Source organism: Anopheles arabiensis, chromosome 3 (genome assembly GCF_016920715.1).
Source record: "Anopheles arabiensis isolate DONGOLA chromosome 3, AaraD3, whole genome shotgun sequence".
In the NCBI taxonomy this organism is placed as follows: domain Eukaryota; kingdom Metazoa; phylum Arthropoda; class Insecta; order Diptera; family Culicidae; genus Anopheles; species Anopheles arabiensis.
Genome location: NC_053518.1, coordinates 72,064,727 through 72,086,448, shown reverse-complemented (window position 1 = coordinate 72,086,448; position 21,722 = coordinate 72,064,727). Strand labels below are relative to the sequence as shown.

The 21,722-nt window shown below is 50.8% G+C and overlaps 6 protein-coding genes across 6 annotated transcripts; 3 read left to right on the top strand and 3 right to left on the bottom strand.

The window, feature by feature from the left end:
- Positions 1-1,159: 1,159 nt before the first annotated feature.
- On the bottom strand, positions 1,160-5,152 carry LOC120900195 (transketolase-like protein 2). The gene is made up of 4 exons (XM_040306882.1): positions 4,915-5,152; positions 2,184-3,555; positions 1,886-2,112; positions 1,160-1,798 (listed from the first exon to the last, which is right to left on the bottom strand). The coding sequence occupies exons 1-4, from the start codon at positions 5,019-5,021 to the stop codon at positions 1,621-1,623; spliced, it is 1,884 nt and encodes a 627-aa protein (XP_040162816.1). The 5' UTR covers positions 5,022-5,152; the 3' UTR covers positions 1,160-1,620.
- A 1,057-nt stretch (positions 5,153-6,209) lies between these two features.
- On the top strand, positions 6,210-7,475 carry LOC120900197 (syntaxin-18). The gene is made up of 2 exons (XM_040306885.1): positions 6,210-7,165; positions 7,229-7,475. Exons 1-2 carry the CDS (start codon positions 6,338-6,340, stop codon positions 7,415-7,417), a joined length of 1,017 nt encoding a protein of 338 aa, XP_040162819.1. The 5' UTR covers positions 6,210-6,337; the 3' UTR covers positions 7,418-7,475.
- Positions 7,476-7,615: 140 nt separating this feature from the next.
- On the top strand, positions 7,616-8,512 carry LOC120900198 (cytochrome c oxidase subunit 5A, mitochondrial). The gene is made up of 2 exons (XM_040306886.1): positions 7,616-7,751; positions 7,853-8,512. Exon 2 carries the CDS (start codon positions 7,855-7,857, stop codon positions 8,314-8,316), a length of 462 nt encoding a protein of 153 aa, XP_040162820.1. The 5' UTR covers positions 7,616-7,751; positions 7,853-7,854; the 3' UTR covers positions 8,317-8,512.
- An 801-nt stretch (positions 8,513-9,313) lies between these two features.
- LOC120900196 (kynurenine--oxoglutarate transaminase 3) lies at positions 9,314-11,104 on the bottom strand. The gene is made up of 3 exons (XM_040306883.1): positions 10,771-11,104; positions 10,298-10,685; positions 9,314-10,229 (listed from the first exon to the last, which is right to left on the bottom strand). Exons 1-3 carry the CDS (start codon positions 10,899-10,901, stop codon positions 9,399-9,401), a joined length of 1,350 nt encoding a protein of 449 aa, XP_040162817.1. The 5' UTR covers positions 10,902-11,104; the 3' UTR covers positions 9,314-9,398.
- Positions 11,105-12,510: 1,406 nt separating this feature from the next.
- On the top strand, positions 12,511-15,045 carry LOC120901502 (uncharacterized protein CG16817). Its single transcript, XM_040309502.1, has 4 exons — positions 12,511-12,825; positions 13,460-13,543; positions 13,759-14,024; positions 14,094-15,045. The coding sequence occupies exons 1-4, from the start codon at positions 12,797-12,799 to the stop codon at positions 14,225-14,227; spliced, it is 513 nt and encodes a 170-aa protein (XP_040165436.1). The 5' UTR covers positions 12,511-12,796; the 3' UTR covers positions 14,228-15,045.
- Positions 15,046-16,106: 1,061 nt separating this feature from the next.
- Positions 16,107-21,086, bottom strand: LOC120901501 (importin-9). Its single transcript, XM_040309501.1, has 7 exons — positions 20,824-21,086; positions 20,481-20,734; positions 19,967-20,399; positions 19,085-19,892; positions 18,830-18,995; positions 16,633-17,794; positions 16,107-16,549 (listed from the first exon to the last, which is right to left on the bottom strand). The coding sequence occupies exons 1-7, from the start codon at positions 20,945-20,947 to the stop codon at positions 16,344-16,346; spliced, it is 3,153 nt and encodes a 1,050-aa protein (XP_040165435.1). The 5' UTR covers positions 20,948-21,086; the 3' UTR covers positions 16,107-16,343.
- Between the last annotated feature and the right edge of the window lie 636 nt (positions 21,087-21,722).

The following is a 21,722-nucleotide window of genomic DNA, read 5'->3' as shown; positions in this document are numbered from 1 at the left end:
GAGTGAGCGCGCAATCTTTCAAACCTGGTGCGTTGCGTTTAAGCCGTTGGGTTGAGCGCTGCAACGGCTGTGTCAAGTTTGCGAATTTTAAACAAGCCGTTAAATAGCAACGAATTGTTATGTACGTGTTTTTAGTGGATTGGTGGAGAATACGAGGAAGGAAAAAATATTTCAGGCAAATTTTCATTTCACAAAAGGTAAGTGGCAAACGGATTTATGCAATCAATTTAAAATTGTTTACGTGACAGAACTACTGATGTGCTCTCTGGAGCGCATCCACGACTCCGATCCAACTCCGACTATTGTTAGTACGATTTCGACTCCAGAAAAATGGAACTAGTGGTATCCGCCCCGAGTCGGAGTCGTCCAGAATCGTAGTTATCTAGGTCGAAATCGTCCGACGTCCGACGGAGTCATCCTAAGTCGTCTGGAGACGTCCGGAGTTGGCCGGAGTCGACAGGACTCGGAGTCGTCCAGAGTCGTAGTCGTTTAGGTCGTAATTGTTCGGAGTTATCAGGAATCATTCGGAGACGTCCGGAGTTGTCTGGAGTCATTCGGAGACGTCCGGAGTCGTCCGGAGTCGTCTGAAGTTGGCCGGAGTCTACCGGGGTCGACTGGAGTCGGAGTCGTCCAGAGTCGTAGTTGTCTAGGTCGAGGTTATTTGGAGTCGTCCGGAATTGTCCGGAATTGTCCGACGTCGTTTGCAGTCACTCCGATTCATCCGGAGTCGTTCGGAGTCGTCCGAAGTCGTCCGAAGTTGGCAGGAGTCTACCGGAGTCGGCCGGAGTCGGAGTAATTCGGAGTCGTCCAGAGTTTATCGGAGTCGGTCGAAGTCAACAGGAACCATACGGTGTAATGTGCTTGTGATCAGGCATTTTATTTCGTTTGTTTTTTTTGTCTTTCACTTTGCGGGTATACTTCATATTCAGTCCTTTGTTTCGAATACCCACTCCGGCCGACTCCGGACGACTTCAACTTCGGCCGATTCTGGACGACTCCGTGCGACTCCGACACCGAAAGATACATGACCAGTCCGGACGATCCGGGATAATACTGGGCGGATTTTTGCCAATTTTACCCATCACTCCGATCTGAATTGTCCCTGAAATAGAAACAAACGTGGTTTTTCTCAAAATTACACACCGCAAACGCATTTGTGTTAGAAATGATTAAGTTTGTCACAATTTTATTGTACGCGATATAGTTTGCGCAACTGCGCTCTCGAAGGACAACGACACAACGTTCATCCCTTCCCTCCCTCATTGTCTTTTTTGTTTATATCCCGGATATGATGATGATGGGGCCAGCACAATTTACAATGTATGACACTGGAAATGCAGAGAGGAATAACAGCAGTAACCATGTTACTGAACAAAAAGAAAAACACGTCCATTAATTCGTAATCCCGATACAAAAAAAAGCACCCACAGTCCAGTTGTAGTAACAGTAGTAGAAGTAGTGGCAAAAACATTATGAAGCGGATTAAGGTAAAAAACGGCAAAACAAAAATCAAAAAATCAAAAATTAGACAAGAAAATCACGATCAACATGATCGGGAAAAGATTCCAAACGCGCCACGTGTGCGCGAGCGCTCAACAAACACCCGCCCTGCCGGCCGCTTTACATCTTAATGATCTCCTGCACGGCGGCCGCAACGGAACGTGCCGAAATGCCAAACATATCGACGAGCACGGTGGGCGGTCCGGAGCGGGGCAGCTTGTCCACGCCGAGATGCTTCACGACAAAGTTGCGCTGTTCGGCCAGCGCGGACAGGACCGCCTCGCCAAGGCCACCTTGTCTGTGTGCAGACGGGAAGATGAAAAAGAAAGGGATATTATTAGAAAACTGTAAACAAAATAGGTTCTTAAGATGGTCATGAACTTACTTGTAGTGATCCTCGACGACGACGACACGTCCACCGCACTGGGCACCGTGCTTGATGATACCTTCCTGGTCGAGGGGTTTCACCGTGAACGGATCGATGACGCGGCAGTGAATTCCGCTCTTCTCTAGCTCGTCGGCAGCCTTCAGTGCTTCGTACAGCGTGATGCCGGCACCGATAAGCAGTACCGAATCGTTGGCGTTTTGCTTCACCACCTTACACTTTCCAATCTGTAGCGAAACCAGGATCACATTTTAAGTATATTTTATAGTGCCTCACACAACCCACACCCACACCGTACCTCGAATTTCTCGTTGTTCTCATAGATGACGGCAGTGTTCGGGCGCGACGTACGGATAAAGCACACGCCCGGCGTGTTGGCGGCCATCTCAACCGCACGCTCCGTGCTGACGGCATCCGCCGGATAGAACACGGTGCTGCCCGGGATCGCCCGGAACATCGCAATGTCCTCCAGGCCCATCTGGCTCGGGCCGTCCTCGCCGATGCTCACGCCACAGTGCGAGCCGACAAAGTTAACGTTCGTCTGCGAGATCGCACCCATGCGGATCTGGTCGAACGCACGCGTGAAGAACGTGGCAAAGGTGGACACGAACGCAACGGTCCGGTCACGGCACGCCGCCCCAATCGCCACCCCGACCAGATTCTGCTCCGCGATGAAGCACTCGATGAAGCGCTCCGGGAACGCTTTGCGCAGCTTGTCCGAGTAGGTCGAGTTCTTCGTGTCACCGTCCAGCGCAATGACGCGATCGTTGTTCATCGCGATCTTGGCCAGCGCGGTACCGTAGGCAAGTCGCGTTGCCACCTGCTCCCCCTTCTGGTACGCTGGCGGGGTGGCCAATTCAACCCCCTTGATGCTCACCTTCGGGGCGCTCTCCTTCTGCGGCGACGGTGGCGCCAGCGCGATCGGTCCCGGGTTGCGGATTTGCTTCTGCAGATGCGCCACCACATCGGCGGCCGCATCGCCCAGCGGCTTGCCGTGCCAGTTCTCCAGATCCTCAATGTTCGGGAAGTGCTTGCCCTTGTACGTCTTGGCGATGATGGCCGTGGGCCGGTCGGTCGTGGACGCCGCCTCGAAGAACGCCTTGCACAGCTCCTCCACGTCGTGCCCGTCGACGACGATCGCGTTGAAGCCGAACGCGTCCAGCCGCTTGCGGTACACCTCCATCTGGTGCTGCAGCGAGGTCGCCTCCGACTGGCCGAGCCGGTTCACGTCGAAGATAACGCACAGGTTGTTCAGCTTGTAGTAGCCGGCAAAGTGCAGCGACTCCCAGATCGAACCTTCGGCCGACTCACCGTCCCCGACCAGCACGTACGTGCGGTAGTCCGCCTTGTCGAGGTTCTTGCCGACGTACGCCATGCCGCAGGCGACGGCCACCCCTTGTCCGAGCGAGCCCGTGCCCACATCGATAAAGTTGAGGCGGGGCGTCGGATGGCCCTCCAGATCCGAGTCGATCTTGCGCAGATTCATCAGATCCTCGACCGGGAACAGGCCAGCCTCGGCCCACGCCGCATACAGGATGGGGGCCGCGTGACCCTTCGACAGGATGAACCGGTCGGAGGAGGGATCGCGTGGAGCAGAGAGTTTGTACCGCATCGTGTTGAAGAACAGCACCGACATGATTTCCGCAATCGACGCACATGATGTCGGGTGGCTGTGAAGGGGGGATGGGGTAAGAAAGAGACGCCATGAGGGTGTGTCATAAAAATAGCTAACCAAGCAGTGGAGATAAAATATATATTCGCTTTACAAACATCAAATCAAACAACTGATCTCAAGAGTGTAGTCAACCGGGCGAGCCGCGTGCTCTCTATCGCCGCACGTAACGCTTGAAGGCGTTACAACAACAGAAAGCAAACCGAAAAGAAGCCCCCATCAGCGTCTTATCCCAAGACCGGCGGACCGGCGGGATGTGGCGCGAGACGCGACGCAGGACAAGCGTTCGGTTATCAATTGTTTATACTTGACTCACTGAATTTATTTTGCTCTTTTTGCAACCGTTTATGACAACCTTGAGCAACGTAATCGAAGCATGCACGGAAGAGCGAAGACACACACAAACGACAGCGGGCACCTTGCGTCATTTACTGTGTACCCTGAGGTTTTTTTATTCTTCCTTCGCCGTTGTTTGCCACATACTCCGTGGCCACATGTGTGCGTGTGTGTGTGCGTTACATTATTCCAGCCACCGACTTCAATGACTCGAAAACATGTCGAAAGGTGCCCAGCAGTGTGGCATACGTTTGACCTCTTTCTGACCTTCGAAAAAAAAAATGATTTGAGGCCCCGTCGGGCGCAGCACCACGTCAGAGGCGATCAGAGGGCTGCTTCGATCGAACGATCGGTGGAGCTTTCCGACTCGCACTGGATTTCGGCGTTAGGTGTAGGACATTCTAAAATAAAGCATGCCGCGCCAACGCGCACTCGCTGTCGCGCCTTTCACCATCACCATTTGGCTGCTGGTCGGAGAAGGCCGCATGGCGCACGAATAGGACCGCGCGCGGCGCTGCTTAGGCTTCGAGAGCAAATCCGTTCATCAATCGGCGACACTGTAATGCCTGTAATGTCACGTGCGACAAGCGGGGAAAGGGGTAGAGAGAGAGAGAAGAAGGGTATCGATTTGACCTGCACCATGGGGTACGTGTTTCACCGAGATCGAGCCTCTCTCTCTCTCTCGCTGTGATCTCATTTTGTTTTCTTGCCCTCCGCCGTCGCACGTGGTACCCCTATAAACCATGGGCAAAAACATGTTCCCTTGCCCCGGTCCTCATGCGAAACCGGCATCCGCCAGCATCAGCAAAAACAGAGACCCTCCTTTCCCCCCAGCCAGTCCGGTTGCGAAAGTTGCGCGAGAAAGCCGGCACACGGTGGTGAAAGGGTTCATGTTTTCTTCCCCTTTTCTTTAGGTTCGCCCTCTTCGCATGGCTACCGCACGCATCAGCTCCACTTTGTCACCAGCATTTTGCTGCCATTTTATCTCCCCACCCGCCCGCTGCTTCTTCCCTTTACTTACCCAGACTTTGACGCTTGCGTTGCGTTGATCGAATCGATACGCAGCTTGTGAGCGATATCCTTCAGCTCCTGGATGGTTTTGGCTTCCGGCTTGTGATAGGTCGGCATGTTGGTGTCGGCTTTTCTGGTCACTGGGTAAGGGGCGAATGGCAATATCAAAGGAGTCTGCGAGCGCACTGTCGAGTTCGTTCTCACTTCGATGGAGTTTTAACCTCTACTAAACGACCCTTTCGCGTGCGGTGCCTATCTCGCCGTCGCTCCAGCGCTTGCTCCGTACAGTGAGCGACACGCGATGGAGCCCACCGATGGTCGAGGTTTTCACGCAACTGTTCTAGTTCATGCAATGTTTCGTGCACGAAATGAATGGCTTTTCTTTAAATAAATCAAACACGAAGCAGATATGAATATTTAGAGACATTAAAGTCCTTTTGGAGCCTACTACTGTGGTGCCACATTCCGAGCGAGACGCACTGTACAGGTTCCAGCGCCACCGAACCAACACCACGCTGATTCCGTTCGCCCTCTCCGTACACACGATTTGCCGGTTTGGGCGTAATCACAACTACTAGCGCAATACGGTGACTGGTGATAAAAAAAACAGAATCCAAATTTACATTGCTCCGTCGCCACAGCCGGCAACTGAAGGGAGGAAGAGGTTATTTACGAAAGCGTGTTTTTGGAGTTTCGAGACGATATTCAACTTCTGCGGAATTGATGCGTTTTAGCGATAATTTTAGGATTTAAAGCCTTCCCAGGAACGTCGGCGTCCTATTTATAATCACTCACAGACGGTGCAGATTTTAATGGTAGGCATTAATTAGTAATGCTTTTAAATCGTGCAACAGCTGTTTTTAGCCCTTGAAAAAGGTCTGAACAATGCAATCATTTGTTTGAACAGGAATTTGATTTCTTCCCGCAATTTGGCCACGAAAATATGACTCTATTTTTGCACGATATGGTATTTGATAAGGCGAAAACAGCGGAAAGTACAAAAAGGAAAATAAAAAGATGTTGTAAAAGACGATTATCTCAAATTATTGGCAAATCATGACTAAACGTATTGCTCGTAGAAAAAGGCAGTCAGAAAATTATTATTATTTAGAGATAATTGCTCATTTTGCCATGCAAATACTACAAACAAATCATTAAAACATTTTGTAACTAAATTTTATCCAAAATAACAAAACACAAATCCATCCTCAGATGCTCGTTCGCCACCGTGTTGCTCTATCCAACTTCAATCTCTGTAGAAGCGGCTCTAAACGCGCTCCACTTTCACACGGAGCCCGTGGCACACGTAAACAATCTCGCTCTCCCTCGTCATGACACGGATGTTTTGATTGCTGCACCACAGAGTGAAAAGACACGACAGTAAGTCCCCCGGGTGGCGGTGTCGTGCCTCGTCCCCATCCTCAACCACAACGATGGACATTACGTCCCTCTTCAAGGCATCCGTGAAAACGGTCCGGCTGAAGCTGCCCCCGCAGAGCGTCGCCCCGCTGGACAAGAACCGGATACTGCAGAAAAAGAAACCGACGCCGGAGGTATGGGGCAAGGCGAAAACGCTGAAGCAGCAGGTAACGCTGCTGCGCAACTTCCTGATCGAGAACCGGGCGGCCTACATGCAGCTGGCGGAGCATCTGAAGAACTCCGCCCCGCAGATGACGAACGAGGAGCGCGATCTGATCGACCGGGAGACGGAAAGCACGCTGGCGGACGCGGGTACGCTGATAGCGGGCCTGAGGCACGAGTGTGCCGAGCTGAAGGCGGACCGGCAGGTGAAGGAGTTCCTCGGCCTGGTGGTGGACAGCCTGTTCGAGTACGCGAACGGGATACGCAGGATTGCCCAGGAGCAGAAACAGTTCCGCCAGCGGCGCCAGATGGAAACGATGCATTACATTAAGCTGCAGCCGAAGATGAAAACCGACCCGTACACGAAACCGCTCGAGGCGGTACCGTCGGAAAGGGAGGCGGTGGCAGCCGCGGCGGTGGTCGCTCCGGCAAGGACCGGGGACAGTTTGGACAGTTCGCGCAGCGCCGATAAAACGATGACGCAGACGGTGGAAGACATGCAGGACAGCAGCATGTACGAGGAGTACGAAAGTAACGACCTTAGCCCGGAGGACATACAGATGTTCGAGTCGGAAAACATCCAGCTGTACAACGAGCTGAAGGGCCTGTCGGAAGAGGTGGAGCAAATCCAGCGCAATGTGGCCGATATTACGCAGCTGCAGGATATCTTCACCGAGAAGGTAAAGGAAGGGAGTGTTGTGAACTTCTTCCAACATGGGCTTACCCGTTTGTTTTATTCGTAGATAACGCTGCAAAACACGGACATCGATCGGATCGCGACGAACGTAATAGGCACGACGGAAAACATGAACGACGCGAACGAACAGATCAAGCAGGCGATCCAGCGCAACGCGGGGCTACGGGTGTGGGTACTTTTCTTTTTTATTGTGATGTCCTTTACGTTACTGTTTTTGGATTGGTATAATGATTAAAAAAGGGGGAAAAGACGTAAAAGTAAATTATTTAAGGCAATAAATGCGGTTAAAGCGATTAGATTAGCAATTTAAAATGGGGGAAAAATCGTTTCATTTCCCAACGAGCCATCTGTTGCACCAAGGTTTAGACAGTGAAAAGGCCTTTTCCGGCGGTGTTTCAATCTGCGCAAGCCTTTTCTCCTCTCTGCTTGACAACCGTGTCATGGTGGCTGTCAAAAGTTGCTCGGTCGCAAAAGAAAAAGGGTGCAAAATTTGCCTTGCTTTCGATTACTTAACACTCACACTATCGGGTGCAAGTTTTTCCTCCGTCGTTCCGGTGATTAAATATCGAGTGAGTGCATTTTGTTTGTCGATTCTGTGGTTCACCTCGTTTCCCTGCAGCACAATTGATTGATTTCGTTTTTCCTCCCCAATCCACGTACCTGCTCCCAGAGATGCTCCGTTTTGCGGCTGGCCGTGTGCTGGGCGGACTTCGCAGCGCCGCTGGGCTGAAGAGCAGCCAACCGATGGTGGGTGCGATGGTGGTGCGCCACTCGCACAGCAACGAGACGGACGAGGAGTTCGACAAACGCTACGAGGCGTACTTCAACCGGCCGGAGATCGATGGCTGGGAGGCCCGCAAGGCGATGAACGATCTGCTCGGCATGGATCTGGTGCCGGAGCCGAAAATCATCGTGTCCGCGCTGAAGGCTTGCCGCCGCCTGAACGACTACGCGCTGGCCGTCCGCTTTCTGGAGGGCGTGAAGGACAAGTGCGGTGACAAGACGAACGAAATCTACCCGTATCTGCTGCAGGAAATTCGCCCGACGCTTACCGAGCTCGGCATCGACACGCCGGAAGAGCTGGGCTACGATCAGCCCGAGCTGGCACTGAAATCGGTGTACGATATGCACTAAAAGCGGAATGCCCCGGTCGTCGTCAATGTGTGAGAAGAGGAGCGGCGTGTGTGTGTGTGCGGTACGTGTGCGGTAGCCTCTGACGCCCCCAAAACCCCCAACCCCTAGGCGGGGGACCGGAAGGGGCTTAGTCGTGGTCGTTTTGTCAATAATAAATAAATACACAGAGCCCAGCTGTTACATAATTGGACAACAATTCGGTCTGTGGTTTATTGCTACTAATTATCGGTTCCGATTACAGGACTATTCTGGGAGTCACGAACCACAATAGGGGTTCTCCCGGATGCAAGGTCACTGACTAGTCCTGGAGCTAGTATTCAAAGTCTTGAAGCTGATATCAAATACATCTTGGTTCAGGATATGATAAGGAACCGAGATTCGACCCAAGAATTGTTACTCGAAATACTGAAGTCCTGGAACAGATCCTGGATTTATCTCAGACCTAGAACTGGTAAAGGTCGATATTCCAGGCTCAAGAACAAACTCAGAAGGTATCTTTGGATGATTAAGCTCATCCTGATACTAAAGCCCTGTTTTAGTACTGATTCCAAGCATGTATCGTCCCTGGATTTGGTCATGAACCTAAACTAGTGGAGCGGATCCTGCATTAAGTGCATAACCAGACTTAGAAACAAATCCCGAACGTTTCCAATAATTGAGCACTTCCGAAACCTATATTCCTGTCGTGAGACTGATTCCAAACCTGGACTAGATTGGTCCTGGAATTGATTCATTCTCTTACCCGGTGCAAGAACTAACACCGGGTCTATCTTATAATTGAGCTTGATCGGAACATGTCCCTGTCCGAAGACCCAATATTGGATTACATCCTTATCCTAATCCGGTCCAGGGACGGATTTTGAACCTATCGCTGCTCTAGAACAGAACCTAATGGGATGTCCACAACAGTGAAAAAGTGAAAGAAAATCTGGAAGAAATCCCACCGACTTCAGAGATAAATTTCAGTATGATCATGTAAACTTCGGAGAAGAAAAAGTTCAATTAGTAACCAAAAATGGCAATGTATTTTTTGCTTGCTCTATTTGCAATCATCACGTGCAGCTATCATTGCCCTCACGTGTCTAGTTGGACTTGGTCCTGTTCTTCCACTCGCTCAGAATGTTCGCCGCACGCTCGAGCGTATCGTCCCGCTTGAAGAAGCAATACCGCACATAGTCCTCCCCGAGCGGTTTGTGCTCGTCGTTGTAAAATGCGGACGGCGGAATGCCCTGCAAACCGACCGTCTTGGTCATCCATTTGGTGAAGCGATAGTCCCGCTGCGCGTCCGTCTCCTGCGACAGGTCCACCTTATCCGCAAGCTTCGACCAGTCCGCCACCATGAAGTAGCCACCCTGCGGAATGGTCGGATGCATACCGATGTCCTCCAAAAACCGGGCCATATAGTCACGCTTCGCAATCAGCTCTGTCGAGATGCTGTTAAAGTAGCACTCCGGGCTGGACAGTTGGTTCAGCTCCTTCTCGAACCCGACCGCGATCGCTTCCTGGATCGGGGTGGCACACGTGTACACACAGTTCTGGTGTACCATCTGCAGGTTGCGCATCAGACTGGCCGGCCCGTAAGCCCATCCGATCTTCCAACCCGTCAGCGAGAACGTTTTGCCAGCCGAACCGATCGTGATCGTGCGCTCCCACATGTCGGGCAGGGTGCAGATGCGCACGTGCTGGTACGGCGCGTACACCATGTGCTCGTACACCTCGTCCGAGACGCACAGGACGTTCCACTGCTTGCACAGGTCCGCTATCATCTGCAGCTCCTGCCGGCTCATGACCTTCCCGAGCGGATTGTGGGGCGTATTGACGATGATCATTTTCGTCTTCTCGTTAAACAGCTTCGCCAGCTCCAGCGGGTCCAGCTTCCAGTCCTCGGACGATATCGTACGCCCGGTGACAGTCTACAGAGAAGGAGGAATTGTTAATTAAAACAACAAAACAGGAATATAAATCTTGAGATGCAAATTACCGGAACCAGCGGGATGAATCTAGCCACTCCTCCGGCTGCTTTCACCATCGGCTCGTAGCAGTCAAAGAACGGTTCGATGATAATGACCTCGTCGCCTTGATCGACGTGACCTTGAATCGTGGCGTACAGCGCTTCGTACGCCCCAACCGTCACCAGCACCTCGTTCAGCGGGTCGATGGTGCGGCCCACCAGCCCCGAGTACATCCGGCTCAGTGCTTGCACGAGCCGCGGATGGCCAAACCCGCGCGTGTACTGGTTGGCCAGCGGGTCCGGACTGTTGGCGGCCGAGGCCAGCGCATCCAGCGCATACTTCGGTGCATGGTAGTCCGGGAAACCTTGCCCCAGGTTCAGCGGTTTGTATTGCAGCGCCAACTGGATGTACTCAACCCTGTGGAAGAGGAGAGCAAAACGAATTTCACCACAAGCTGCCCCACAACCTGTTGAGTACGGACACTGTTCCCCCCCATTCTTACCACACACTCTTGGTCGCGCCCTGGTAGCGCGCTGGAAGGTCAAACTTATTTGTTGACATCGTTCTGGCCGGCAGTGCGCGAATGTACTGACGAGCAAAGTGCCCCAGGAACGCAGCCCGTTGACAGAGCATTAGACAAAGTGTGTTTATATGGCGAATCTCTCAGCAAAGGAGGGAGGGAATGGAAGAATGTGATTACAGAAAAAAACACAAAAAAGAAAAACCTGAAAAACCACTCGAACCGCCACACAACCAAACGTCCGAGCGCCTGGCATTAGACAGGCGCGCAACTATCTTCGCGATTATCAACGTCGTCATCGCGATGCGGTGGACTACTTGCGGTTTTTTTTTTGTTCATCTTCCTTCTTTGCCTTGCCCGTGTGCGTGCTGTGCGTGGCGGCTTATCTTTGCGTTGAAATGCGAGAACACGAGTTGAAATCTGTTTAAACAAAGTCAAGAGCGTATGGAGATTTTTTTCCAGCGCACAATGAACTCTCTTTATCAGTTGTAACAAAATTAAAACGGCAACGTGATCGATTTCGAGATACAGGAGATCCAAGAACTGAAACCGAATAAATTTCGGGAGCCAGTAACTGTTGTGGTTTTTGCGGAACTGGTTCCGAAATCATATAGGATCAGAAACATAAGTTCCGAACCTATATCGGTCCTGTAACGGATTTTAAACCTACACGATTTCTGGAACAGATCCTGAACCTGTCTCGGTGCTGGGATAGATCGGGCACCTTGAACATTTCCCCAACTCAAACTGGTCCCGGAAGTGATCCCAAACCTCTCCAGGAATTTGAAACTGTTTCCCAATTAATATCAGTTCTGCAACACGTTCCCAATCCTATGCCAGTACAGGAGCAGATCCTGAACCTGCTCTGATTCTGTTTCATTACTTTAACTGGAATCGGAAACAGCCCAAAATTTCATGTTAGTTCAGGAACTGGCTTCAAACGTACTCGGCTTAAACGTAAAATCTGAAACAGCCCCAAAAATTATATTGGCCCTGGAACTGCTCCTGGAGCAAATAAAGCACCTGTTCTGGTCTTTGAACTGATCCGGTATGATACCGAATCTGAATTGATTCCGAATCTATACTGGAACATGAAAATGTGTCCGAACACTGTATCTGTTCCAGTTTCAACTGTTCCGAACCTGGAACAAATTCTGAACCTGATCCGGCCATGAAACTGATTCTGATTTTTTTATAATTCCTGGCAGAAAGTCAGGAAAAATAACTGAAATTAATTGTTTAAATAACTTACTAGAGGGAATTGGTTGCTTTTTAGACGAATTATGAGCCATTTGTATTGCATAAAAATCACGCAAATGTGCACAACAGTCTGAATTATCAGGAAACCCGCAGCTATTGTTCTTTCCTTCCATGTGAACAGCATCAAGCATGTGCTTTTGCTTCCATTCAATTCCCGGAATTTTGTTCCACTTCTCCAACCGTCCATGAGCGTTTTTTTTTTTCTTCGCCATGCTACACGTCCCAACAGACGCTAAGTACAGAACTCACCCACCATAAACACCAATCGATCGCAACGGGATTCAGCACTTGCATCACGTATGTCTTTGCGAAGTAGTTTCCCTGCACAGCGGCAAGCTTACGCTTGGAGCGAAAGCTACGAGCAGGCATCGAAAATTCACGAACAATCTGGCCGGGGTCAAAAACGCACGTGCTCGGAGTTGAGTTTGAGTGATTGATTCCCCACCTCTCCACAAGCGCGCACACACGTACACGAACACACACATTCTGTCAGCGGTGAAGCGGCGAAGTACAGAAAACTTGACGGTCTTTTCGGCGATAAAAACGTTCTAGCGCAAGGTTTCGAGCTCCTCCCCCCCTGTGCGTGTGTGTGTTGGAGCGGAAGTCCTGGTTTTTGCAGTCGCTTGCATCGTGTTTTTCTCTACCCGCTGCCTCCCCGTGACGGACGAAGTGCAAACAGCCGTAGCTAGCGGTGTGCTCGTGTGTTTCGCTTGGCGTGCAAAATCTAACCTATTCGACGGAAGTTTTTATGACAAAGGATATGACTTCGGAAGCAGCGTAAGTAGGGTTGGATTTTTTGTGTGTGGCGGAGCTGCCTCCATCTACTCGTCACCCTCTCCACAGAGGTGCGGCTAAAATAGGCTCCTCGTAACGCGATATAAAACAACGAGGTTGCGCCCATCATTGCTAGGATGTGTCCTCTCCTTCCCCTGTGTATGTGCGTGTGTGTGTGTTTGTGCGTGCATGTGTTTTCTCGTTGCCAGTCATTCTTCTCCACGCAAATTCTCATTAAACCCAGCGCTCCCCATCCCCTTCCACCCCTTGTCCGTTTCTTGTTTGACCCGGCGTCCATTTTTATCGATTTCCCCCGTGTCGCGTGTGTACGCCTCGCAGCGCACGGCAGACGAGAATGGCAAAAGGGCGGCAAAGGTTGTGTGGCGCGCGACGTAAAGGTTGTAACCTGCGGACGGGTTGCGTCGGCCGCTTGTCGCCGGGTGTGAAAAAGAATGAAACAAACACGGACACACACATACCACGCACAGACACAGTGTTAAAGAGGTCATACTTTTCCGCTGGTCGCGGCGAGACTTAAAGAATCGTTTTTTTTTCTTTCCAAATTTCTAATTGGGGTTTTTTTTTGCACTTTTCTTTTCCGGCTCGCGTTGCATTCCATTTTCTACCCGGCCCACAGTGTACCACCGCCGGCCGTCTGGGCCCAACGAAGCGATGTCCTCTTCCTCACCCTCAACGTAGAATGCAGCGACCCGGTGTACAAGTAAGTGGTGTAGCTATAGTAACAGCAACGGCGGTTTACGAGCAGAGCCGGCCGCCGTACAAAAATAGTGTAGTGCGCGGTGTGTGTGTGCCGCTCGCTCGGTCCCGTATCACGGCAACGATCGCAATGACGACTACCATCGTGTGTGCGTGTTGGTGGTCTTTTTTCATGTTTTATTTCTTTACATGTTTTCCTCTCTGTTTCACCTCCACCAGATTCACCGAAGACTCGATGAGCTTCACCGGCGTGGGCAAACCGGAGGGCAAAAAGTACGAGCTGAACGTGGAGTTTTTCAGTAAAATCAACCCGGACAAGGTGGCGTCGAAAAACATCAAGCGCTGCATCGAGTTCGTCATTGCCAAGGCGGAGCCGCAGGAAACCTACTGGCCCCGGCTGCTGAAGGACAAGACCAAGCCCCACTGGCTGAAGGTTGACTTCAACCGATGGGAGGACGAGGGCTCCAACGACGAGGAAGGTGGTGGTAAGTAATGTGGACCTTTGGAGGCATGGAGACAAACGGTTTACGCCACTGTTATTTTCCTATTTCCAGCCGACCAGATGGACCTTATGCAGATGCTAAACGCTTCCCAGAACAGTAACAAACTTTCCTTCGACGATCTAAGCGACGAACCGGAAGGCGAAGACTCGGACGACGAGAGCATTCCCGGGCTGACGGATTCTTAAGCCGCTGGTAGTGGTGGTGGTGGAGGTGACGGTGGTGTTGGTGTGTGTCCAAAGGTGCGCGCGGTCGGTCATCCCACTTCCGCCGTGTTAGCTGCTGCTGCCGGTGCGCTGCCGCCCCCTATCCCCCCTCCCCGTGTTTTCCGCGTTATGTCAAATAGTATGTACCGCGAAAGTTGTAGCATTTTAAGCCATCTGTTTAAAATTAGCCATTTCCTGCTCCTTCCTTCCCGTTTTTTTCCCTCTCCCACTCCGGTTCTCTAGCTGTGTTGACTCTCTAGGGGGTTTCCCGGTGTTGGTGTGGGGGAAAAAAGGGGTGTTGGGGGGAGTTTGGAGAGGGATAGCCGGCACTCCCGACAGCAGAAGGCGCACTCAAAAACAAACACAGGACACACACTAACACACTCTCACATACACAGTTCATAGCAAGGGTTAGAGGTTAAACAACAAAGGATCAAAACAGCCGATGGATGGCGCACTCTCTCGTTCGTCACTTCACCTGGTGGTAGAATGAGGGAAAATGGCGGAAAAATCAGCAGCAGAAAGGTAGAAGAAAAACACACCATCACCCACACACAACATCCCCCCGCTCGCTCCTAAGTGGTTTCCTTCGCCGCGGTGTAGCGAACGAACGAAGGAAAAATAATGGGAGAACGAAAATGGAGTGGAGAGTGTTCCAGACACAATAATACACTATAGAAATTAATCCTTAAATAACCGAGCGGACAAAACTCAAGTATGCAGATAACAAACAAACAAAACAAAAAATACAACCAAATGGAGTTTTGGGACGAGACAGATAAAAACACAACACGCAATAATCGTGGCGCATTTTTTTTTTTTGTGGTCGGGTTCGAGGGAGACATGTGCGGGCGGCCGGGCGACAGTGGTTTCCGAAATTCAAATGTTCTCCCTTTGTTTCCTTTGTTTCCGCTTTATCAGTCAGCAAGCAGTAACAATACACACCGTGGTTGGTAGTATGTAGTAGGCAACGCGAGTAGTAGCATTTTGTTTGGTTTATCTCCATAGATTTAAAAATCAGTCATTCGACACACACAAACACGCACACCTACGATCCGGGTGTGATTTAGTGTTGGGTAGAGCTGATTCAGATTCATGCATCCGAATAAATTTTTGAAATGATTCTTAATTTCGACTCAAAGATTCATGAATTACGAAAGATTCTAGGATCTCCAAAGATTCATGAATTTCGAAAGATTCACGAGTAACCTACGTGATCATGTCAGCCTATACAGGCTTTCGGGACTTCTTGGCAAGTACCACACAGCCGCATAGTTTGTTTTGCTACGGGGACACGGTCCATGCGAGGCTTGAACCCACGACATCGCCCGGATCGACGGAATTGCTCAAATTCAATATTTTGATAGATTCATGAATCCTTGGAGATATATGGATTTTCTGGATATATGAATTTATAGGGCTTCTCGCGATTTATTGGTTGGTTCCCACAATTTGTTTGGTGTGTTCCCACGATTTTTTGGCGTTTCCCAGAATTTGTTTGTTCAATTGTGTTGATAACCAATCGGACGATACCAATAAATAATGGAAACAAACCAAAAATCTATGCGACACGATGAATAAATCGTGAGATGAGTCCAACAAATTATGGGAATCGACCAATAAATTGTGAAACCCTGTATAAATCTTATAGATTCATGAATTATTGAATATCTTTCATAAATCCTTGGAGATATTTCATGAATTCTTTGAGATCTTTCATAAATCCTTGGAGATATTTCATGAATCCTGAATCTGTAGAGACTCATGAATTTTTGAAGAGTCGATTCGAGATTCGAATCACTCATCACTGAAGATTCATATGAATGAATATCAACGAAAGATTCATGAAACCCAACACTAGTGTGATTGCTACGCGCATATGTATTGTATATTTTCGAAAATAGAATCACAACATAGAATTCAAAAACTGCGTTTCTGCGTTTATAATATATCTGGCGTGGTGAGAGTTGCGTGTAGAGTTCAAAACAAAAGCGCCTTAGTAGATAGTAATGAAATGAATGATGTACGTGTGTGTTGTGTAGATTTGGATGTAACTGGAGGAAGAGAAGGCGTTTGACGCCACACACCGGTACCATCGTTACATCGAAGGGATGTTGAACGTTTGCAGGATGTTCTTCTCCGTCTCGTCGATCTTCTCCAGGAAGGCGCGGAAGTTCTCGTGCTGGCTGAAGCTCTCGATGAACTTGGTCAGATACTCCATCGTGTCGCACTGGAAGATGGGGTCGTTCATCAGCTCCGCCATCAGCTGCCGGTCGTCTTCGTCCTCTTCCTCGTCCTCGTCGCCTGTGAAGAAAGCAAACGGTTTGGGTTGTCTCGGTATATCATTCAAGTCTCGGTTATTTTTTTAGTTTGCCCAGGCATCTTACCGTCATCCATGTGGGTCAGCAGCGTCAGGAACGACATCTTGCCACCGTCGCCACTGACCTCGTCCGCCGCTTCCTCGTCGCTCGAGCTGTTCGCTTCGTCCCCGCTGTCGGTGTTTTTGTTGAGCGCATCCTTCGCCTCCCGCAGGCTGGCCAGCTCGTGCAGCAGCAGCTTGAAAATCTTCACCAGCACCGGCGTATCGACCCACACCATCGGTGTTTTGGCGCTGGCCGACCGTGTGCGCCGTCCGGTGTTGCCCGCAGCGCCGGACGGTGTTGTGGCCGGCACCTGCTCCTTTATCATGACCGTGTTCAACCGATCGTCTTTGGTGGTGACACCGTGCTCGAATAGCTTGCACAGGGCCAGCGTCGTCACCTTACGCTCGTACTGCCCGTAGAACAGATGCTGCCGGCTGAGCCAGTTCGCCAGCACGAAGCTCATGGCCGTTTCACCGGTCGGCCCTGGGACAGTGCTCAGGAAGTTCATGACCGCATCGAGCTGCAACAGTATCAGGTGGGCAAAGATGGTGACCAAGCTCATGATCACGTTCAGGCTCTTCACCAGCTGCATCTTGCTGAGCACCGCTTTGAGCAGCAGATCGACCGAATCGCCCAGCAAGTTGCCCACCTTCGTAATGATCGTAATGACCAGCCGGCCAATGAACGAGGCGGTCGATTCCGTGTTCATCGGGTTCAGCAGCATCGTCGTGACCTGCAGCACATAGTTCAGCCCTTCCCCATTTTTGTAGCGACAGATTTGTTCGGGCGCGATGGCCAAAAACGAACGCAAACACTCACCGCCCGCCTGCATCACCGAATGGTCCTCGGTGCGCAGGATGCAGTGGACGGCCGATGGGAAGGCGCTCTCAATCATTGCATCGCTCAGTGGCGCCTGCGAGTACTTGACGAGCGTCTGCAGCACGTCCAGCGCAATGTCGGGCGCGAGCGTCTGCTGATCGCCACCCTGATCGTGGTTCAGGATGCTTACGAGCGTCGGGATGATGCGATCCTGCAGCGGCAGCAGGCAGAACGGATTTTGCGACAGTATCTTCAGCACATCCTGCACCATCTCGACCAGAAACCGGTCGTCGTGGAACTTCTGGAAGACGGTCATCGTAACGGTGATTACCTTCGGGCACAGCGTGGCCGTTACGTTCACATCGAACTGTAAAGGATGTGGGGGAAGAAAAATTATTGTTATCGATGACATTTCTCGAAATCGGACCTACTCGATTCCGATTCCGTGCTCGGATTCAAGTCCGGAACTGATTCCGATGCTGGAATCTATTCCCATTCCGGAGCCGATTTTGAAGTAGACTCCGGAGCCGATTCTGGAGTCGACTCCGAATTCAGAATCGATTCCGGAATCAGAATCGGTTCCGGAATCAGAATCTGCTCCGGAATCGGAATGGACCTGGGAATCGCAATATGCTCTGGAAACGGAATCAGAATTGATTCAAGAAATGAAATTAGGTCCGGAATAGGAATCAGTTCTTGAATTGGAATAAGATGCTTTAGAAGCGATTTTGAAGTTGATTCCGAATTCGGAATCGATCCCGGAATCAGAATCGGCTTCGGAAACGGAATCGACCTGGGAATCACAATTTGCTCCGGAAACGGAATCAACAATTGGAATTGGCTCCGGAATGAGAATCAGTTTTTGAATTGAAATAAGAAGTTCCAGAAGCGAAATCAATCCGGAAATCTCCATGAGAATGGATCGTTAACAAGTAAATTTAGATTTTTACGGCTATCAATACTTAACATCATTGGACATTAATGTCTACTCTTTTGGAGATGCCGAAACTGATGCCGATTGCGAAGCCGATTAAGATTCCAGCGCCGATCCCGGAACCAATTCCGGAGCCGATTCCGGGACCAATTCAGGGACCAATTCTGACTCCGTAGCCGATTCCGGAATTTAGAAATGCCAAAACTGACCAATTCCGGAGCCGATTCCAAAATCGATTCCGGAAGCTAATTCTGGATCTACTATCCGGAATTGATTCCATAAAACATCGGAGTTTCTTCTTCTTCTTCTATTTGGCGTAACGTCCTACGCGGACATGCCGACCTGTATAGGCTTTCGAGACTTAAGATTTAAAACATCGGAGTTAGCCGGAATAGATTCCGACGAAAGCATCATTTTTCCCATCACTAGACATTTCCAACTGTAAAACTGTACGTCATCGTTACTAACCGAAATTATTGCACTAAGAGCTTCCAGAAACAGACCGAGCACGGTGTTTTGTGACTGCTCGAACAGTCCTACCAGCCCGTCGAAAAAGTTTTCCAGCTTGGACATGATCAGGACGTGGCGTTCGTCCTTGTTGTCCTTCAGGTTGCTACAAAAGCCATAAATTGCCCTGCCAGAAAAAAAGAAGGAAAAGGAAAATGGTTGCGATTGTTATTCCAATTTCCCAAACCCCTCTACGGTTCCCGTTTTCCATCTTACCGTGCGGCCATAATTCTCAGCACGATTGGCTTATCCATCGACAGGCTGTCCACCGTAACGTTCACGATCTGCTCCATGAACGGCTGGCGCAGGATGTCACACTCGCAGAACCTGCTCAGCAGCCACAGGCAGCGGCCGAGCAGGTACGGCGACGCCTGGCTCTCCATCAGCATCTTGATCAGCGCCAAATACTGTCCCATATCGAAGCTGGCCGGACTTTCCACGATCATATCCTTAAACGAGCCGACCGCCAGCATCGACGACTCGTGGATCTTCCACCAGTGCGGATTGCCCGCGTTTCGGTCCACCTCCGCCACGGCACTGTGCTTGCCGAGCGCCTCCGTGAAGCAGGGCAGCAGCTGCTGCTCATACTCGCGCCCCACAATCAGCAGCACATCGTGCGCCGTCACCCGTATCGTAAACTCCACGCCCTGCTCGTCCTCATCGTCGACAAACTTTTCCGGATCTTCCAGCCACTGTTGGGCCTGCTCCTCCGTAATTTGCATGTACAGCACGGTAATGTAGACGAGATCGGTCAGCACGTTCACGATCGCCGCCTTGTACTTCTTCATCTCGATGATCGTGTGCACAAACTCAAATATTTGCAGTATCATCTGCGTGAAATCTTCCACCCCATCGTCATCGCCGTCCTGGTCGGTGCCGTTGAACGGGGCGGCTTCGCTTTCGTTCACCACGACTTTCACGTAAAAGTCGGCCAGCTGCGTCAGCAGCTGCCAGATCGTGGGCAGGATCGTTCCGACGTACGGTTGCACGAACTTTGACATGTCCGATATCATGTACTTGAGGACTGAAATGCGGTAAAAAGCGGAAACGGATACGTTAAAAAAACGGTTGCACGGTTCGACTAGTGCCGCTACGTACTTTTAATGATTTGCGTTTTCAGCTGAAAGCTACTGTGCGGACCGTTCGGTGCGGTTAGGCCCTCGATCAGCCGTTGCATAAAGTTCGGCAGCACCGGATTGAGGATGGCCGACTTTTCCTGGCGCGTCTCAATGTTCGTGTTGATGCTGCGCAGCAGCGAGTACAGTATCTCCACCGCGTACTTGCGCGCCGTCACGCTGTACTGGTTGGCGGCGGTGAAGATCCGGTACACCTCGGAAAGGATTAGCGGCGCCACCTCGCCCACCTGCCGATCTAGCTCGAGCGTAAACTCGACCAGCACCTTCATCGCGCCGTCGACCGAGTTTTCCGTGCCGCTGAGACACTTGACGATCACGTCGAACAGTTCCTGCCAATCGCCCGGCCAATCGTACAGCGCAATGTTCGCTATGCAGTAGGCGACGACGGATCGAATCTAAAGGGGGAAAGGGAGGTGAAGTATAAGCATCGTCTTGTGAGCATTGCTTACTCTACGTCACAATCGGGAACAGCTTACCTTGCTGTTTTGATCGTACAGTCCTTCCGGCAGGATTTGTTTGATCCGGCGCTTCGCCTCATCGTTCACCAGCAGGGCAGGGGTGGCCCCGGCATCAATTGCCGGCAGGTCACCGGCACCACCTTCCTCCACCACATCGCCTCCATCCGCCCAGCAATCGTTCACGTACTGTTTCAGCATCACTGAGGCAAGCTGCCGTAAGCCGATGTGCAGCTGTTGATCGATCGTAAACTCGGCCAACAGGACGCCATACCCTGCGGGAAGAAATGAACGGACCGAGTGTGAAAGGGGAACTGGTGTAGATCGTTTGGGGAAAGCTACCCACTGCCACCGCGGTACGTACATTCGGTGAATTTGAGCTGCGCCAACCGGGCCTCGGCCGACTTCCGCTGGTCCGAGTCGGGATGCAGTATCTTCTGCAGCTCCTCAAACATCGCCTGCTTGACGGCGTCCGAGTTTTGGGCCATTGTATTCTGGGGGAGGCACGGCACCGGTATACAAGCGTGTGTTTACTTGCAAAACGCAGAGGAAAAAGAGAGAGCCTCGTGGAGTTTTTGCAATCAAAACAATATTTTCCCGGCTTTTCACGGCATGCTTCTGTCAACTGGCTGTCAGCTCCGGCCTGTCGGTTGGAAAACGTTTGCACCCAATGAACAAAATTACATTATATGACCAAGTTTACCATAACATGCACTTATTTACTTATATGGCGCTACCATCGCTTTGCGGTCTTGGCTTGCCTTTGGAATGTCCGAAACTGCTGACGGTCTCGCACCTTCGTCTGTCAGTCCGTTATCTCGGCCTTAATGGCGGACGCCGTGGATCAACCACGCATCCTCTGTCGCGTTGTTAACGGCCTAAAAAGACTTTTCGGACTGGGTTGTCCGTTTCCATGCGTACAACATGGCCACCCCACCGGAGTCTGGCGATCTAGATACGCTATACCCCAAGTGTCACAAATCCACTAAACGACCACTAAACGGGCTCTAAACAACTCAAGCTCTCTAAACACAAGGTTGGGTATCCCACAAACAGATGGCGCCACCAGCTTTTTTGCTATTTTTAGAATGCATGAGTCGTTTGCCGTCTGCTAAACGAAGTCTTTCTATATTCCGTTTAGGTAGAGAACTTGAGTCGTTTAGAAGCCGTTTCGTGGTCGTTTAGTGGATTTGTGGCTCTTGGGTCATCGATTGGAGGAGAGCTTTCTCATTTCCTCTGTACTGTTGTATGGTTTCGCATTGA

Coding starts and splice junctions, on each gene's coding strand:
- LOC120900195 (XM_040306882.1), bottom strand. CDS start 5,021: ATGCCGACCTATCACAAGCCGGAAGCCAAAACCATCCAGGAGCTGAAG. Junction 2,113..2,183: donor AGAACAACGAGAAATTCGAG/GTACGGTGTGGG, acceptor GTTTCGCTACAG/ATTGGAAAGTGTAAGGTGGT. Junction 1,799..1,885: donor GTCGTCGAGGATCACTACAA/GTAAGTTCATGA, acceptor GTCTGCACACAG/ACAAGGTGGCCTTGGCGAGG.
- LOC120900197 (XM_040306885.1), top strand. CDS start 6,338: ATGGACATTACGTCCCTCTTCAAGGCATCCGTGAAAACGGTCCGGCTG. Junction 7,166..7,228: donor AGGATATCTTCACCGAGAAG/GTAAAGGAAGGG, acceptor TTTTATTCGTAG/ATAACGCTGCAAAACACGGA.
- LOC120900198 (XM_040306886.1), top strand. CDS start 7,855: ATGCTCCGTTTTGCGGCTGGCCGTGTGCTGGGCGGACTTCGCAGCGCC.
- LOC120900196 (XM_040306883.1), bottom strand. CDS start 10,901: ATGCTCTGTCAACGGGCTGCGTTCCTGGGGCACTTTGCTCGTCAGTAC. Junction 10,686..10,770: donor GGCGCGACCAAGAGTGTGTG/GTAAGAATGGGG, acceptor CCTCTTCCACAG/GGTTGAGTACATCCAGTTGG. Junction 10,230..10,297: donor GATTCATCCCGCTGGTTCCG/GTAATTTGCATC, acceptor CCTTCTCTGTAG/ACTGTCACCGGGCGTACGAT.
- LOC120901502 (XM_040309502.1), top strand. CDS start 12,797: ATGACAAAGGATATGACTTCGGAAGCAGC. Junction 13,544..13,758: donor TGCAGCGACCCGGTGTACAA/GTAAGTGGTGTA, acceptor CACCTCCACCAG/ATTCACCGAAGACTCGATGA. Junction 14,025..14,093: donor CAACGACGAGGAAGGTGGTG/GTAAGTAATGTG, acceptor TCCTATTTCCAG/CCGACCAGATGGACCTTATG.
- LOC120901501 (XM_040309501.1), bottom strand. CDS start 20,947: ATGGCCCAAAACTCGGACGCCGTCAAGCAGGCGATGTTTGAGGAGCTG. Junction 20,735..20,823: donor GCAGCTCAAATTCACCGAAT/GTACGTACCGCG, acceptor TTCTTCCCGCAG/GGTATGGCGTCCTGTTGGCC. Junction 20,400..20,480: donor TGTACGATCAAAACAGCAAG/GTAAGCTGTTCC, acceptor TTCCCCCTTTAG/ATTCGATCCGTCGTCGCCTA.